An 18,218-nucleotide genomic window follows, 5' to 3' on the forward strand; every position below is an offset into this window, starting at 1 on the left:
CAAAACTGGGGGTGGCTATTGCCTAATGCATGACAAAAATATGGTGCTTTGTTACTGGACCAAACCAAAACTAGAGCAGAGCCAAATTAAAGTTGGAGCAGCTGTTTTGATCACCTTGATTTCACCATAAAATTGGCTTAAATATTGGCATACCAAGTCTCAGATTTTCAGTTTGGTATGACCAAGTATTGGCTGAATTCTGAACGACTATGTGGAACGGCTATTTCCTTCTTTCCTGTGAGCATGTTCCTGAATTGCTAACTAATGTATTTTATGTAAAATTTTTCTATAGGTAAGTTTCTTAAAAATATCAAATAAATATATATTACTTAATTAATTATGCACTAATAACTTGTTTCGTTTCACGTACTATAAAAATTACAGATGAACCTCTGTTATGAACTCAGCCTTAAGCTAAAACCAAAATGAAGAGCACATTTAATATATATAGACATAACCTAGTTAGTTAGTTTTGGCTCTGACCACATGAGAGCATCAAGCAAATCAACCTAAAAAATGTTCATGTTGTTTTCCTCATCCAAATACCACAGGCTGCCCAATGCTTGGGCTTTTTCTCAACACCAAATGGACAAAAGAGGCTTCCCAAAGCTCCTATTAGCCATTCATCAGTTTCAAAAAAGTCTCCACAGTAGCAAAGAGCTAATATAAAAACACGAAGTCACGATATCTCGTAGTAAAATTATTATGTTTTTACCAGGCTAGCGTTCATTTTGGCATGAACAAATTTTTAACTTCAAACATTGATGTGCACATTTCCTATAAACATGACCTAGCTAGTTAATTTTAATTTGGCTTAACACATGGCCCACATGAGAGAGCATCAGGCAAAGCAAACCCCAAATGTTCGTGTTGTTTTCCTCATCCAAATTTCCACATGTTGCCTCTATGCTTGGATCTCTCAACACCAAATGGACAAAAGGGATTCCCCAAATTAAGTTTCTAGTAGCCAATTGATGATTAATCATCGGTTTCGAAAGAGCGCCCATGGTAGCCACATTCCTCGTATGATTGTAACAATTAATGCCACGGCAATTTCATCACCTCGGTCTCATTTTCTTCAACCACATGAATATATACATTCCGTAGTTTTATTACGTGTAATAACAAATATCTTCTAGCGTATAAGAAGCCGATTCGTACTTGTCAAACTTTATTTTAAACAGAAAGTCTAAATTTCAGGTGACTGAAATAAAGTCTCTTTCTTAAGGCTGAGTTCGGGATGCAAGGTCCCAACCTTATCTCTTAAAAAATAAATTAATAAGATTTTGTAAAGTAACTTTTCTATAGAAAACTTTTATAAAAGACGCACAGTTATAGTTTGAAAAGTAAGCATGCGGAAAACGAGAGATGTGAGTTGAGAAAGAAGGGATAACGATCCTCGATACTCATTTCTCTTTCTAATAGAAAAGGTTTAAAAAATGTAGTAAAAAGTACGAATTAACCCCCCCTCCCGAACTATCACGGTCATCCGAATTACCCCTCTGAACCACAAAACTGGACATTCTTCACCCCCCAACTATGCAAACCGGACGAATTACCCCCCTCGACCTAATCTGCGGTAGTTTTGGTCTACGTGGTAATCCATTCAGCAATTTATTTATTAAAAAATAGGTGGGCCCCACCTATCAGTTTCTATCTCTCTCTCCTATCTCTTCTATCTCACTGTCTCACTCTCTCTCTCTCTGCCTCTTCTCCCTCGGACGGCGACGGCCGAGCCAGCAAGCGCGGCGGAGGAGGCAGCGGCGAGGCGAGGCTAGGCGAGGCGGCGGCGGCGGAGAGGCGAGCACAGCGGCGAGGCGAGCGGCGAGGCGAGCGGTGGGGGCGGAGGCGAGGCGGCGGAGGAGGCGAGCGGCGGCGGGGTGCGGCGGAGGAGGCGAGCGCGGCGGCGAGGCGGTTGGCGGGTGGACGACGGCGCGGGGATTCGCCGTGAACACCTACCTCCTCCCGCCGCTGCTGCCGCCGGCGACCGGCCCGTTGACCCGCGTCCACAAATGGAAGGACATCGCGCTTGCCTCCGCCGCCGCACCCCGTCGCCGCTCGCCTCTTCCGCCGCCCCTGCGCCACCTCACCTCCTCCGCCCCCGCCTCTCGCCTCGCTGCCACGCTCGCCTCTCTGCCGCCTTGCCTCCTACTCCACCACCTCGCCTCCTCCGTCCCCGCCTCTCGCCTCACCGCCACCCCTACCGCGCCCGCCCTGCTTTGCCGCCGCCGCCTCGCATCCTCTGCCCCTGCCGTGCTTGCCTCTCCGCCACCCCCACCGCGCTCGCCTCTCCTCCGCCCCCACCGCTCTCCACCGTCGCTGCCGCCTCGCCTCGCCTCGCCGCTGCCTTGGCCATCGCCGTCCTCCGCTTGCTGGCTCGGCCGTCGCCGTCCGAAGGAGAAGAGGGAGAGAGAGTGAGACAGTGAGAGATAGGAGAGAGAGAGAGATAGAAACTGACAGGTGGGTCCACCTATTTTTTAAATAAATAAATTGCTGACTGGACCACCACGTAGACCAAAACCACCACGGATTAGGTCAGGGGGTAATTTGTCCGGTTTGCATAGTTGGGGGTGAAGAATGTCCGGTTTTATTGTGGTTCAGGGGGTAATTCGGACGACCGCGATAGTTCGGGGGGGTAATTCATACTTTTTCCTACAATATATAACAACAAATTTACAATCTAAAATTGCACATTATATACCACTGTAAATTTATTTTAGAAACATAGTGCAAATGCAAACGCACACAACACGCGCACACTTATCCGTATGGACACACATGTACATCACTACCCCATATAAGCACCTCCGAGTCAGAAGATTGGACCAACATATATTAAAATTTATTAAATCACCACAGATACTGTTAACGATCAAATTTGGTAATATCTGCATCAGAAAGAAGGTTGGATTGAAGCGGAATCGAAGATGAGGATTATCACGGAGACAGAGTAAGAATCGGCTGAGGTTTGGATCGGCTACGATTAGGATCGGCTAAGTCCGAGTCAAACTGGGTTAAGTGATACAGCCGATTTCGACAATACGACTTGTATCCGATGTCGGGTTTAAGTTGACGTGCTTCAAGATGATTGCCATACATGGATAGAGTCCTGGAAAGGCGATTGTATCTATTAATTATGATATTTTATTGTTAATTCCTTAGAGATAAATATGGGCAAAAGTCTGCCGCAAAAACTTATGGTATCTTAGAGTTTGTTAGAGATAATAGTCGTGTCCGGTATGGACATATCTTGTAATTCTCGGGTATAAATAGACCCCGAGCCCTATGTAATTATTAACACACACGTTCAATACAATTTCGGCGCATCGCCATCCTTTTGCTTTAGTTTTATTTCGACGAGTTCTTGCTTTCGGGTTGAGCTGCATCGGTTTCGATCTTCAACAAGAGGTAAAACTTGTTATGACGGCTTGTGTTCTCGGGATTAGTGCTTCCATCTTTATGATACTCTAATCTTGTTTATGTAATTCGTCGAGTTATCATATATCTTACATAATCTCTAGCAATATCGCCATCTAATCTACTATCGGCTAACATCTGTTGATAGAGGGCAGCCGATTAGGTTAAATATCGACGTTGATTTAGATTATATAAGATATCCACCACTCTATGAAACTTCCAGCGGCTTGATTGTCTAGATATTGTTCTTCTTTTCATACTTAATGCTGCATCAGTTGAGTTTAATCTATTAAGTCGTGCTTAGAATATCAATCTCTAGCCTGCCTTCTGGTTGCCGATTAGGGTAGTATTGGAGTTTCAGCCGATCTTATCTGATTTAACTATATTTGCTCTACATGCTTCATTGATACGTTAGATATGCCCTTTATGTCAAGATATTATTGCATCTAGGTATATCAAGCTTTTGTTGGTATATTCTGCTTGTTTTAACATCTTATCATAGAGTTGTATTGGAGTACTACCCGATACATGCTAGATCTATCTGATCGGCTATGCTATAAATATATATAGTTCTGTTATTAATATATATTTCAATCTAAGTGATTTATACTATCTCGGCATGGCGACCGATCTATCTCAATCACTTGATTTAAGTATATATCGATATAAAACTATATATTGTTGATATCTACAGCCGATCTAGTAGATTTAGTTCTTTATTATCTATTTATATTTGCCGATCGATTTACATATGACATCGGCTCAAAGATAAATGATATGTCATCGGCACTTAGCCGATCGGCTATCATTTATAGATTTAACCGCGGTCTCTTTGTCTCTATTTCTTGTTGATTGCAGGATCAAATCAACTAGCACGCTAACACACCCGAAGACGAGTTTTGGACCTGCACTGAAGTTAAGCAGATCTTTCAGGCCTCGTGTTTTACGTCAACAGATAGCTTAGAAATATACTATTTTAGGTGACTGAAAATTTTATGTGCCTGAAATCTAGCCATTCCCTTCTTTGTGGCAAAACCATATATATCTCATGCAACGGCGGTGGGTTTCAGATCCATCGGGATAGTCAAACATGTCACAATATTCATACGTGTGATACTACGCATGAAGTTTGAAACAGACGAGCACTCGATCGATCGATGGATGAAATCCTGACCGTTGATGCTTGATCGTGTGGACGTACGCCCGATCAGCCTACGTACGTGTGATCAGCGGCGTGCAAATTAGTCCTCGGAAATTCGGAATGGCTCGCGCATTCACAACAAAGCACTGGGATGCACGCACGTACTGCGTACACGTCTGCATTTAGTTTTGATACACATTACATTCAGTTCTTTCTCTCTTCCTCTCTCAACGTCTTCATCATCGTTTTTCGCGCACAAATTTTTCAACAGTTTTATACAAATTTTTCCTATAGAGAAGATATTTTAAAAATCATATTAATTTTTTTAAATTTTTTAAGCTAATACTTAATTAATTATGTGATGATTCATGCTTCGTTTTATATACGTATTTGAAGGATTACATCCCAAACTACACTAAGAAGGATTAGTAATTCTTACTTATCTTAGTAAATATATGACTTTATTCGTATTTCAATATATTACTTTATTCGGTTAAGTTTGACTACTATGTTTTTATTAGAGATAACGTAATTGTATAAAAAAATATAGTATTATAAAGTATATATAAGGAAAAAATTATGCCAAAATATTTTCTATAATTTCAAATAAATATTTTAAGAATTATTGGTGGTCAAAATAAGTTTCACTGTCAATTACTCCATTCGTCCTCTAGTATAAGGGATTTTGACATTTTGTTTTCACTGTATGACCATTCGTCTTATTAAAAAAATTTGTGCAAATATAAAAAACAAAAAGTTGTGCTTAAACTACTTTGGCTAATAAAGTAAGCCACAAATAAAATAAATAATAATTCCAAATTTTTTTAATAAGATGAATGATCAAACAGTGAATGCATAATGTCAAAATCCGTTATATTAGAGGACATAGTGAGTATATTATACCCTTTAAGTAGGAGGGAGTAATATTTTTCATTGCTAGTGAGTTGGCTGAAAATAGACGACTAGTTTTTGCTATATATAAAGAAGAGGAGAGCAAATTACGAATCTATTTTTCTCTTCTGAATATAGCAGAATGGTTTTATAATTACTATTCGACGTACGCTATATAGACAAGCAAATTTACTATTATATAAAGTTAAAAGAAATATGTTTTAAATACATTCATACATACTTATTTTTTTGAAAAACTAGATAAAAAATCCGTGCATTGCAACGAATATTAGTTGGCTCCCCCGTTGCCCGTTGGAACACAAACATCAAAGTTGTTCGTCAGTTTACATGCATGCCGGAATTTCAGAGGTTGTGGACGCGAGCGAACGTAGGTAACACGCACAAAAGACTTTAATTAGCGCCTGAGACTTCGAACACGCACGTGCGGTCTCGATCACAACTCGCACGGTCGCACGTGCATGCACACATATAGTCACACACACACACACACACACACAAACACGTAGTACACGAAGTAGTAGCTTGCATGCTTACGCCGACTAAGCTGCTGATGTCATAATTGGGTTTGCAAATGGCAATGACGTCAGGATGACATGTCACTTGTCACTTGAGTGTGGGAGGGATGCTTGCCAACTAGACCACCCTTCTAGAAGGTGACAATTTCAGGAGTACTTATATGAAAAATGATGAACTAAATTAATATATTTGGTGTGAAATTTATGTAAAATTTTCGGTGTGCTGTTAAGTGTGTAGTGATGGTTGTTAAGTTAGTAGAGGAGCTTTCTCCCTGGATAAGGGTGTGTTCGGCACTTCCTTTTTCTAACCCCTTTTCATCGTTTTTCGTGCGCACACTTTTCAAATTGCTAAACGGTGTATTTTTGTAAAAAGTTTCTATACGAAAGTTGCTTAAAAAAATAAATTAATATACTTTTGAAAAGAAAATAGCTAATACTTAATTAATCACGTGCTAATGGATAGCTCAGTTTTCCGTGCATGAGGGATTAGTTCCCATCCCCTAAAAACCAAACACAGGCTAAGTACTGTGTTGGGTTCTAATCATGTGGGTTATGTATGATAGAAGGCCGTTGAAAAATGATCGATAAGAAATTAAGAACTAATTTATAAGTAAAACTTTTGTATTTACTCATGATTTAAAATCCAATAGTAGTAGTTTTTAAATTTAAAATTTTGGTTGTGCAGGCTGATAAAATATCAAGAAAATGACGAGGGACCTTTTTTTGCACTTGCACGTGATGGGTGTAGACAACAAATTGTGAAGCGGAGATAATAACTACAGTAAATTCGAGATTTTAGCATTATTATTGATTTATTGTGTGGCTCAAATCGGGGATTAGACCGGAGAAACAATGCATGCCATGGTCAAGATTGAGCAGAGTCCATGGTCTATATGCATTTGTTTTTAGAACTGTGGTCTATGCATATATACATCCAAAGACTACTAAACTTGTGTTACACGGTTTTGAACTTGGACAAATATGCATGCATGCTAGTAGCCAGCTAGTGCTTCTAGTGTCCAAGACAGAGGCCAAGTTTAGTTTCTAACTTTTTCTTTAAACTTTTAACTTTTCCATCACATTAAAATTTTTCTATATACATAAACTTCTAACCTTTTTCTTCGAACTTTTAATTTTAGTCAAACTTTCTATTTTGACGTGGAACTAAACACAGCCAGAGTTTCATCACCGTGGAGTTTAATTAGATGTAAATTTAGGTCTAGGTGGAACATTCCGTTAAAGGTGCCTTCTTTAGACCACCTTGGTTAAACTAATTTTACAAATTACAATGGCTAAACTGATTGATCCAATGTTATATATTTTATCTCTTTGAGAAAACTAAAATTGGATCGCATTGCAAGCTAAGTGGACTTTTTTTATTTGCAAGCTCTCTCTATTAATTCGAAATGTAGGTCTCAAATCATTCTCCGCTTTTCTTTTCTTTTTTTGAAAAAAGTTATTCCGTACGTGGTTTCTTTGCACTTAATTTTAATTCTTTTGGTCATGTTCTTACTTTCCAATAATCGCACCCCTAAATGCCCTTTTTTTTCTTCTTTGATTTGATGATAACTAAAATGTCTTCACGTACGACTTCTGCTCTCGTCTTTGATCCATAGCTAGTACATAAAGGGGACAAGAAGAGGTTGAATAATCCCTTTTTGATAAGATGGGTGAAAAGTTAAGCTGACGTTGTTGGGTTAGGCGTGACAGATAAATGCCAAACAGAGCCGCTCATTTCGAAAAGATATATAGGCTGTGTTTAGATTCAAAATTTGGATCCAAACTTCAGTACTTTTTCATCATATCAACCTGTTATACACACAACTTTTCAGTCACATCATCTCCAATGTCAACCAAAATCTAAACTTTATTTTGCGCTGAACTAAACACAGCCATACTTGACTTGAAATCACAAGTACACACCAAGGACAAAGCTATATGGCTAGTGAGATCAGCAGTCGAGAGAAAACGCGCAACTTCAGAAGTGATATTGAAAAATAAGTTGTTTGAAATCTGAACCTCTGAACATGGCATGAAACTTCAGAACAGATTCGTGTTGTCTTCAAGCTTGCAAAGACTACACTTCAAACTTTTCTTAAATGAGGAAAATATATTCTGGTGTTCATGAGATCGAACGGTAGGCACGGCACAGGTGTGTATCATCATGCGAAGATGATTTGATTATTTTATTGTTAATCACGTTTACCAATTGTTCCTGCCATTCCGATTCTGTTAGAAAAAGCAGAACTACTTCTCACAACTTTCTGTTCTTTTTTTTTAATACGCAAGAAGCATATCTTTGTATTAAGAAGAAATAAATGTATGTACAAAGCGGACCAAAAAGATAAAGTGAAGGGGATAAGGTACAGGAGGAGAACCAAGAAATAAAAGCCTAATCTCCAACTAAATTTTACGACCCTTCTCCACTAACATGAGCTACCAAAACAGGGATTGCAGCTTACAACTTTCTGTTCTGAACATCATAGCAAGGACAACTCATGGTAGAGAACATTTGATGGAGTTGCAGGCGCTGGAGCTTTCAGTTGAACTTGTCTCTATAAAATGGCAGTTGAATGGGGCTGAAATATTGCAACTGAAACAGATGATTTTCCTGTGAAGGTAAAGGAGTTTAGGAAACTGAACTTCATCTTGTCAGTGACAGTTTCAGGAGTTCAGTTTGCTCCAACATCTTACCTTTGGAGCCTCAACCGATAGTGGCTGCAAATATGTGGAGATTTAGGCCGCGTTCTAAACTGGGTTTCAGCTGTACTAATTCATCGTTTAAAGTGAGCACCCTTTCCAAACTGATAAACAATGTGATGTGTTTTGTGCTAAAACTTTATACATAGATCTCTAAAAAATCAAGTGAATCCATATTAAAGTTTACAATAGATAAGTACATAATTAATGTTAATGGCTTATATTATTTGTTCTGCGGCTAACTAGTTAATCCTAACCGCTATATAGAGCGTACCCTTACTTGGCTAAGCATCGCATCCAAAATCTTTGGCAGTTCAATTTGAGATCTGGATGGGACCAAATCGAGAAAAGATTTGGCAGTTCAACTCGGGATAGAAACCAAAGGAAACCTGAAACATGCCTTCCCGAGAAAAAAAAAACTTGAGCCGATGAAACAGACCCGGGCTCGGATTCTGTCGGTTAGGCCACACACCACCGGTCAGACCGGCCTTCTGGCGGCTGTCAGACCGATCCATACACGGCGGTCAGACCGGCCCTCTTAGAGGAAAACCGACACAACTTCTAAATTTTGGCAATTTCCTCTATTTCAATCATGGATGTCAAATTTAGGTGTAAACAGTTTGTTTTCTCTTCAATCCTACTCGTCCCACTTGGATCAAACGGATTCCAACGATAGCGATCCGAATCCATGAGAGCGCAAGCGAATATTACCAGAAACCAGGGTTTACATGCAAAAGTTCTTCTTCCCATTCCCCTAAAACTGAAAAAGATTTGGCACGAATCGAACCCTCTATTGGGGAAACTATTTTAAACACTCGGGTGGACGTCCACCCGTTTCTTGCGTGTCATCTAAATAGTTATAAATTTTTTTTAAAAAAATTGACATGATAGGTTAATATGTAATATATCACTTCAGAGTAAGTTTAATAGTGTAGCCTGTTGCCGGCTCTAATTTCATACACATCATCTGCAGGTAATATAAGAGCCAATCAGTACAATAAGCGTTGGCCCATCTGCTATAAAACAAATTTACTTTATTATATGTAGGGCCCGCCATTTCAGCCTTTTACTCTCAGCAAGCCTGTGTTACCCACATGCATGTAGGTTTGGAGCTTGTGCCAAGCCGGTGATAAAACTAGCGCCCGTTTTACACACTCTCTACTTTTCCATCTTCCACGTATGATATAGCCAGCATATGGGTACCTATTGTACCTGCTCTCACAAAAATGCGTGTGAATATACGTATACTAGTTAGAGTTTAATTTGTTATTTTTGTTACAACTTGTAGAAGTCGAACTGGAACTTGCATGTTTGTGAAATGATATATTACATATTAACCTATCTTGTAAATTTTTTTTGAATTTTTTCATAATCATTTATGTGGCATGCAAGAAACGCGTCCATCCGAGATATTAGAATCATCCTCCCTCTATTGCTTGCCGTTTTTGTTTCCTCCAGCTTCTAGAAACTTCTAGAACCCAAGTAAGTCCAAGCCGCCGCCGCCTACAGTTGCTTGCAAGCCGCATTGGCTGGATGCGCGCGGCCGTCGGGCCGGTGAGGGAGCAGGAAACTAGGGAAGGCATCAAGAACTGCGCCTCGGGGCGGGTTGCTAGGCTGCTCCATTGCTCCACCCCCCCACCTCCATCTTGCCCCAGGTAACTCGCCCGCGATGTGCTGGTCATTCTGGTGTCGATAGGAATTCACGGTTTTGATCTCCAGGTTTGGCGCTCACCACCTGTTCGACGAAATGCGGCAAGAGGGAGCAAATGTGCGCGGCAGCCACAAGATCAAGAAGACGGCTGCTGATGTGGAAGGCGGGGGTGACTGGACCAACGCCCTCCCGGACGAGGTCCTGCAGCACGTGATGTCGTTCCTGCCGGCGAAGCAGGCCGTCCGGACCTGCGTGCTCGCCCGGCGCTGGCGCCACCTGTGGAAATCCATGCCTGTTCTGCGTGTCTTCCATCCATGGTATCTGAACAAGCACGACGTCAGGAACCTGAACAGGTTTATGAATTGTTTGATTCGCTACCGGGACCGCAGAATGCCGCTAGATATGTGCGAGATCAAAATCGGTGCTTTTGGGGAGGGCTGTGGTGAACCACAGGTTGACTCACTTACCAGATATGCCTCTGTTGCGCAAAGCTCGGATAATGAAGGTCGAATTGCATGAGCACAACGATAACTTTTCTCTAGCCAAGCTGCCTCTTATCTCCCAGCGCTTGACGAGGTTAGAGCTTAGTAATGTGTCATTATTATGTGGTTTTGTTGATTCTTTGAGCTTCCCAGCACTGGAGGCCCTATGGATGAAGTTCTGCTATATAGACGGTGAGAAGATATCGTCTCAGTCACTTAAAGAGCTGACCATGATTGACTGTATATTTTTTCGCCAATTTCGGATTTCTGCTCCAAGTTTGGTGAGGTTGGAAATAACTGATTGTGTGGGTAAAGCTCCTGTGCTGGAAATAATGCCATCTCTAGTAAAGGCATTTATCAGGTTCCGAGACTCTAGAGATATTTGTGGTAAAGAAGAATTTGGGGGTAGTTGTACTAATGCTAGCTGTGATAATTGTGGTGCTAATGGTGTTGACAGTGGAGATTGTGTGCTTCTGAAGGGTATTTCAATGGCAAAAAGCTTGGAGTTGGTAGCTGAACCTGGTGCGGTATGTTTTTGCCTACTTTGTGCTTAATTCTGTTGTTGTGTATGATCGACTGTTTGTGTTGTGCTATCTGTATCGTTGTTTTATTTGTTTAGTATATGTATTCTGTAAATTAGCACAATGTGGCTTATGTGTGTGGCTACCGATAAGATATCTTTAATGTCATGCTACATCAAGGTGGTTTATCTGTGATTACTAGTATAATGTCTTGTGTTGCAATAGATCCCAACTAAAAGTCTGAAAAATAAAATACTACAAATGAATAACTATGCTCAAATATAAAACTTACATGCATTTGTGTATGAGACCAGTTGACTACCTATGTATACTCATCTGCAAAAATATTCTGCAAAAAAAAATTACAACTGAGAAATCTCTAAATATTTAGTATTTACAACAAGATTTTCAAGTGGGGGTAGGTGTAGTGTAGAGCATACCGTCACCCCAACTCCCTCTTCTAAGTTCTGAAAGCTGTGCACTAACACTATCGCTGTGCAATCATGCCAAGGTCCAATAATCAAACTAAAATTTTCTGAAAAATATCCCGATGTACTCCGGCAATAGTCAAATACTCCGTATCATCGGTTATTCAGAGGAGAGTAAAGCACTAACAAAAAGAATTTGACTAGTCCACAGGCTGCAGTCCCAACAGGATCTCTGCCACGTGTCTATCTGACTGGCTTAACTCCATCCAACAGCAGCTGCACTGATGCTCCGGCGAATTCGGGTCAATCTGCGTGGACGCCGGCGTCAGGCATTGAGCCTGATACGCTTCGCCACGGCGGGGAAGCAGAGGCGGTGCAGCCTCTGCGCGGGTTCGTCGTCTTCCAGGCTCGGAGGGCGCTCGTAGTAGAGCTCAACTCCGGCGGCATTGTTGCCGCCGCGTCGCTCCTGGAACTGCACGCTCGGCGCGCGCTCGATCTGCGATAGGTGCTCGAGCACCTTCCCCTTGGTGACCTCCGTGCTGCTCGACCTCTTTCTCGCCGCCGTCGCTGTCGACTTCTGGTAATAGAGCTTGTTCCCCTGGTTCTTGTACATGAGCTCGTAGCCGTGGCTGGGTATCTCTATGTCGTCGGGGAGCTCGCTCTCCTTGCCGACGGCGACCGCCGTCTCGTAGCACCACGCGGAGGCGACGTGGTTGATGGTGTAGCCGCCGCCGCCGACGAGGAGCAGCGGCAGGTTGAACCCGCGGAGGAAGCCGACGCACTCCGCGTGGCCCCGCACCGACAGCTCCATGCCGCCGAGGCGGTCGCCGGAGAGCGAGTCGGGGCCTCCGGCTGGAACACCTCCATGGCCTTGCCCACGATCGGCTTGAACAGCGTGTGGTACACGTCGTCGCGGACGCCGGCGTCCAGCGGCACGTTCACGCTGTAGTGCTCGCCGGCGCCGTCGCCGATTTCGTTGACGGCGCCGGAGCCCGGGAAGAAGTTCTTGTGGGGCGTGATTTTGCCGTACCGGTGGAACGACAGCGTCATGACCCGGTTGGAGTCCAAGAAGGCATCCTGCACGCCGTCGCCGTGGTGCGCGTCGATGTCGACGTAGATGACCCGGCTGAAGGTGCCAAGGAGCTCGTTGATGGCGAGCACGATGTCGTTGACGTAGCAGAAGCCGGTGGCCTTGCAGGCGGAGGCGTGGTGCATGCCGCCCGACCAGTTGATGGCGATGTCGGAGGCGCCGTCGACGAGCGCGCGAGCCGCGGCGAGCGACCCGCCGGCGTAGCCGCGGCAGTACTTCCAGAGGCGGTCGAAGGCGGGGCAATCATCTTTGCCGCCGATGCCGTGGTGATCCTCCGCCTTCTGCCGAAGCGCGGCGTCGTTGGCGTAGCTCTCCGGGGTGAGGTCGCGGAGGAGGTCAACGTACTCCGGCGAGTGGAAGCGGCGGATCTCCGCCTCCGTGGCGGGTCTCGTGCGGAGGCGGCGCATGTCGCCGAGCATGCCGTAGACGCCGACGAGGCTGTGCGCCATGGCGACGCGGGCGGGCACCATGACATGGTCGTCGCTGAATTTGATGTGGGCGATGCCCGGGTCGTAGTAGTAGCACACCCGCCGCTTCTTGTCGTCAGCGCACGACGGCGACGGCAGCGAGTTCCCCCCGGTGGCCATCGATTGAGAGTTCCTTCTTGGAAGATCGAGATCGAACAGAATGCAGCAATTATGCAGAAATCTCACATGGATATACAAAGGGACACATGAGTCACGGTCATGGACTCTCTGTCCGAGTCGGCAACGAAAACCGTATCGTAAACAAACAAACAAGCTAGTCGAGATAAGTTTTAACAACTAGTATGATAACCAATAGAGAAGTACCGTGTCTGCTAGTTTTCTGTAACCAATTCGATCAAAGCTGTATTTCTATGAGCTTCAGCAAGCAAGCAGTGTTAGTATTAATTCTTGCAGACCCAAAGAACACACTTTCAGAATTCAGATAAGGACTTCAGCATGGACGTCGTCAGCTCGATCAATCATCTGCCAGATCTCTGAACTTCTCAGACTGAATCCTACACAAGCACGAAGAGCATATTAGTTCAGATAACCTTTGGCATATATAAAAAAACATTGAATTGCATGATAAGGGACTTCGCAGTAGATAAAAATATATACTGCAGAAATTATTACATCCTCCGAGAACTAAATGAGCTGTGTTTTCTCCTAATAGAATCATTGAAGGGTATGATGTTGAATGTATAGGTAAATAATGAATGCCAAAGTGCGGGCCAGTTCAGGAGTGATACTCAAGTCGCCAATGATTCATTTATTTGGTCATGCATTCCAGTTAATGCAATGTGTATGTTCCTCATAATTGGACGCAATCTATTTGCCATTGTTTTAATGAGTGTATCCAATAGGTGCGAAATGTGTAAGACAAACTAGACAATAAGATTTGGGTATCATATTTTGATTGGTTTCTAATGAGTGTATCCATCATGTCTTGTTTGATTCTTTTTCTGAAAATAGGTCACTATGGTACGAGTGGGTTCCCTACCTGGTGGCAACATTCATTGAAGTTGGTTGACAAGCAACAAACGAAGGGCCTCTAACTGATCAGGAAGCACCACAATGGGTGTGTTTTTAATGGAGAGTCCCCTAGTGTCAGTACTATTATTAGGGCTATATCGGAGGAGGCTGCCCTGTGGAGCACAGCCGGAGCTAAGGAGCTTAGGCTGTTGGCTTGCGTTAGATCATCAGGTTTCTTCTTGGTCATTGTTTCAGATCAGTTGTGGCATGTCTTATGTAATATTTGTAAGCTTGAACTGGTTATGCACGTATCTGTATTCTTTAATGATATGATGTGCAGTTCTTCTGTACGGCCTTATATTAGAGGGGGGAAAAGAAAATAAACAGACACTCACATCATCAGTAACCGCTGTGCCCCGCATGACACCCTTCCAGGATCTTAGGCTCATAAACCCATAACATTCAGAATTTTAATGTGAATCGGCTTTAATTACTCCAGCACAAATCTATGTATAAGATTAAGAACTACTGCAACCGTAATACTTGACTCTCCACTTCTGAACTGCTGCTGACCTCTGCTACTGAACGATTGCTGAACCGTAATGCTTGCTTCATATTTATAATGTAAATGTAACGCTGAACTATTGTTGTAATAAATTTAATGCATAGCACATTCTACATTTTTCTTTGTATATATGGGCCATTTGGCCTTTTCATATTCAACCAACATTTCTAGATATAAGAAGATATACTAACAAGAGAATTAGGTAGATCCACAATATTTAAGTTGCAAGGATGGATTTTCAGTATCTCAAACCTGGATAGTGATTTTGTCAGGAGAAACACCACAGGTATTCAAGATCTGGAAAACTTTTTGAACCCATTCATCATTCCTTAAACATCTTACTTCGACTCTTTCAAGGTTCTCAAACCGGACCAATTGTCCCATTGAACTGCTACTTTCTTCAATTTCCACCATATCTTCATGGCCCTGGAGCAGACATAATATATCTTAGCTCAATCAATCATGGATGATAACCCAGGTAAGTAATCACTATGAGATTAGAATGCATATACCTTACAAAGTTGAAGAGTGAGCTTCTCCAGAATTGGTGTTTGTTGGAGAAAGCAACCAAGAGCACGGAAATTATGCCCAACGACCCATCCATCAAGAAGCAAAGTCTTTAACTTGCTGAATGTGGGGCACCATGTCAAGTCTTGCTTCAAAATACACTGTACAAAGTAAGATGGAACATATCATTTTAACATACAACACGACATGAAATTGTACATTGGAATGGATAGACCTTTTAAGTAAATTCAGGACATAGCAAAACAGGCAATAAGGATCTCTCCACAGACAGAGACATATTCTAGTCTTAAAAATACTGATTGAAGTCTTGCGAAAATTACCAGAGATCTAACTATATAGTGCTCCACCTGATACCAGAAGCACAAAAACCATAAAAATGCAATTATTCGCCCACCCACCCACACAAACCAACTTGCAGGGATGTCCTCAAATTGGTACAACTGTACAAGGTAAGGCAGGACAGAAATCCATGATAACACACAACAAATTCTATTTTGAATACAAAGCTAATGAATATGAACACACACGTACCATCCCAGCTTCAGCTACTAATTCCAACTTCGCAGCATTTGACAGACCTCTGAAAAACTTACACTTGACACTGCCATCACCGTCAGGATCACCATCACAACAAACACATGTACCAGGATCATATCTGCATTTCCGACAACCTCAAGACAGAGTCCCAAACTTCACAGATGCTGTTACTAGCAATGGCATGCTTTCAAGCAAAGGAATCGAGCCGTAATTATCACCCAATCGTAGTGAAATGAGACCTGGGACAGAAATATGTGTGCTCATCTCGAAGTTACATTTGGTGACACATAGATGCTTTAGTGACTGAGACACCATCTTGTCGGTGGAAATTTTGCATGATTCCAGCTCAAGGTCCTCCAATGCAGGTAAGCTTGACAGATCGTCAATGAAGTTAGTCTCAGTCCTATTACGTTTGGTGATGCAAAGACGCTTTAGTGACTGGGAAAAAATATTGTAGGGGGTGGAAATCGTACAGAAATTCATCTGAAGGTCCTCCAGTACAGGACAGTTTGAGAAATCAAGAGCATGGTTGTCCAGATTTACAGACCGAAGCTGTAAGGTGGTCAAGTGTTTAGAGACGAGAGGCATGCTCAATTCCAGCGGGGCTAAATGTTCAGTTTGAATGAGGACCCTGAGCACCCGAACCTTGCACATGAGCGCATGCCTGATCCATAGTTCAGCATACTTGACCTGGTAGATACAAGGTCTGGGCATCATGGTAGGCCAGTATGTGCAGGTCTGGAACTCGAGCTCATCAAGAGGCACCGGGTCGCGCAAGAGCAGAAGATTGTTGACAAACTTGTTGAACCTCTCCACGTTACGAAGTCTCTGAAAAACTCTGATGCGCAGCACGGGGGCGGACCTCCAAAGGTTGCGCCAGCGGCGGGAGAGCACACACGTCCACACGGCCTCGTGCGCTGGCAGGAAGGAGAGAACATTGTGGAGGATCTCGTCCGGGAGGGTGCTAAGCCAGTCGTCGCCGTTGTTCTCCTCGGCCGTGAGTCCCTCGCGTCTCCTGCTGCCGTCGCGCCTCGTAGCCATTCCGTCGAACAGGTGGCGAGCGCCCCTGCTGCGCAAGAGCAGAGAAAGGTGAGACGCCCAAAAAGGCCATCATGGAACAAAGAGCACAACCGAGAAGACACACTCGCCTCACCTCAGTCGCCGGAAGACTCGCTCTCCGGTCTCCGCTGCCGCGGCCGCCAGCCCGCCACCGCCGCCGCCGCCGCCTGGTAGTGTTCGTCGCGGCGTCGCCCGCCGCCGCTGATCGATGGAGCGGATGGTTGTGCTGTGTGCTGTGTGCAGTGTAAGCTTCACCTCTCAAGACTTAACTGTCAATATAAGCCCAAGGACAGAATACGGCCCATGTGTGTCAGCCTCGAGTGGAGGCCCAATATCTGGATACGGCCCACGTTAGTAGGCCTAGAGTGGACGCCCAGTTTATCTCGGGCCCAAGACAGTCCGACCATGAACAGACTAAGCAAGACAGGCCTAGACCAGTAGAAACCCAAGATTGATTTCAGCCCGTACGTTCTAGTAAATTGAAGGTCTATATTTTTTCCCTCAACATGTTTCATAGTCCCATTTGGCTGATTGGCTCCCTAAACCGTCAATCCGTAATACAAGCAACAACACCTTCCTCCTCCACATCAGTACAAGTTCAATTTGACTCCAATCATCTTTGTGGATGGTTTTCATTCGACGCGGCACCTAGTGCTGCTTACGTGCTACTACAATTAGGAAGGGAAATATAAAACAAATTACACGCATAGGCCGAAATGACAAGAGCACATGGGCTTGAATTACCAGGAGGCGCTGTTTCACCGATTAAATCGAAAATATTTCACTAAATCTTTACTATTATAAAAATTAAAGATGTTTTCGTCGGTTCTTTGGTATGTTATTTGTGTATGAGTTGATTTTTTAAGTTCGTTCGTTTTTGGAAATACATATATGTATTTGAGTCGGGTTTTAACTATGTTCGCTTTTGGAAATATAGAAGGAGATGTATAAAAAAAACTTTTTTAAAAAAGCTCGCGTGCTAACTTGAATGATTTTTTTAGAAAAATATATATTCAAGCGAATTCTTACGGTGAATTTTAGATTGAACAATAATAATATTAAAATAGCCTTCACCCGTTGCAACGCACGGGTATTTTTTCTACTAGATCAAAAATGTTTTAATTTTTTAAAAAGCTGAAACACAGCCAAATCGCCTCTTGAAACATTTTGCTACAACGTATGAAACAACGGTTTCCAAACAATCGGACGTTAGTTCACCCTATATAAAAACAA

At 43.1% G+C, this 18,218-nt stretch overlaps 1 protein-coding gene and 1 pseudogene across 1 annotated transcript; one reads left to right on the forward strand and one right to left on the reverse strand.

The window, feature by feature from the left end:
• The first annotated feature begins 10,067 nt into the window (after positions 1–10,067).
• LOC127754408 (putative F-box/LRR-repeat protein At3g28410) lies at positions 10,068–11,387 on the forward strand. The gene is given in 5 exon segments (XM_052279921.1): positions 10,068–10,340; positions 10,405–10,648; positions 10,827–10,866; positions 10,869–10,923; positions 10,964–11,387. Coding segments are annotated over 5 exon segments (870 nt in total). The 5' UTR covers positions 10,068–10,218; the 3' UTR covers positions 11,373–11,387.
• Positions 11,388–12,083: 696 nt separating this feature from the next.
• On the reverse strand, positions 12,084–17,205 carry LOC127754403 (uncharacterized; annotated as a pseudogene).
• Positions 17,206–18,218: the final 1,013 nt, after the last annotated feature.

This window comes from Oryza glaberrima, chromosome 11 (genome assembly GCF_000147395.1).
Source record: "Oryza glaberrima chromosome 11, OglaRS2, whole genome shotgun sequence".
In the NCBI taxonomy this organism is placed as follows: Eukaryota; Viridiplantae; Streptophyta; class Magnoliopsida; order Poales; family Poaceae; genus Oryza; species Oryza glaberrima.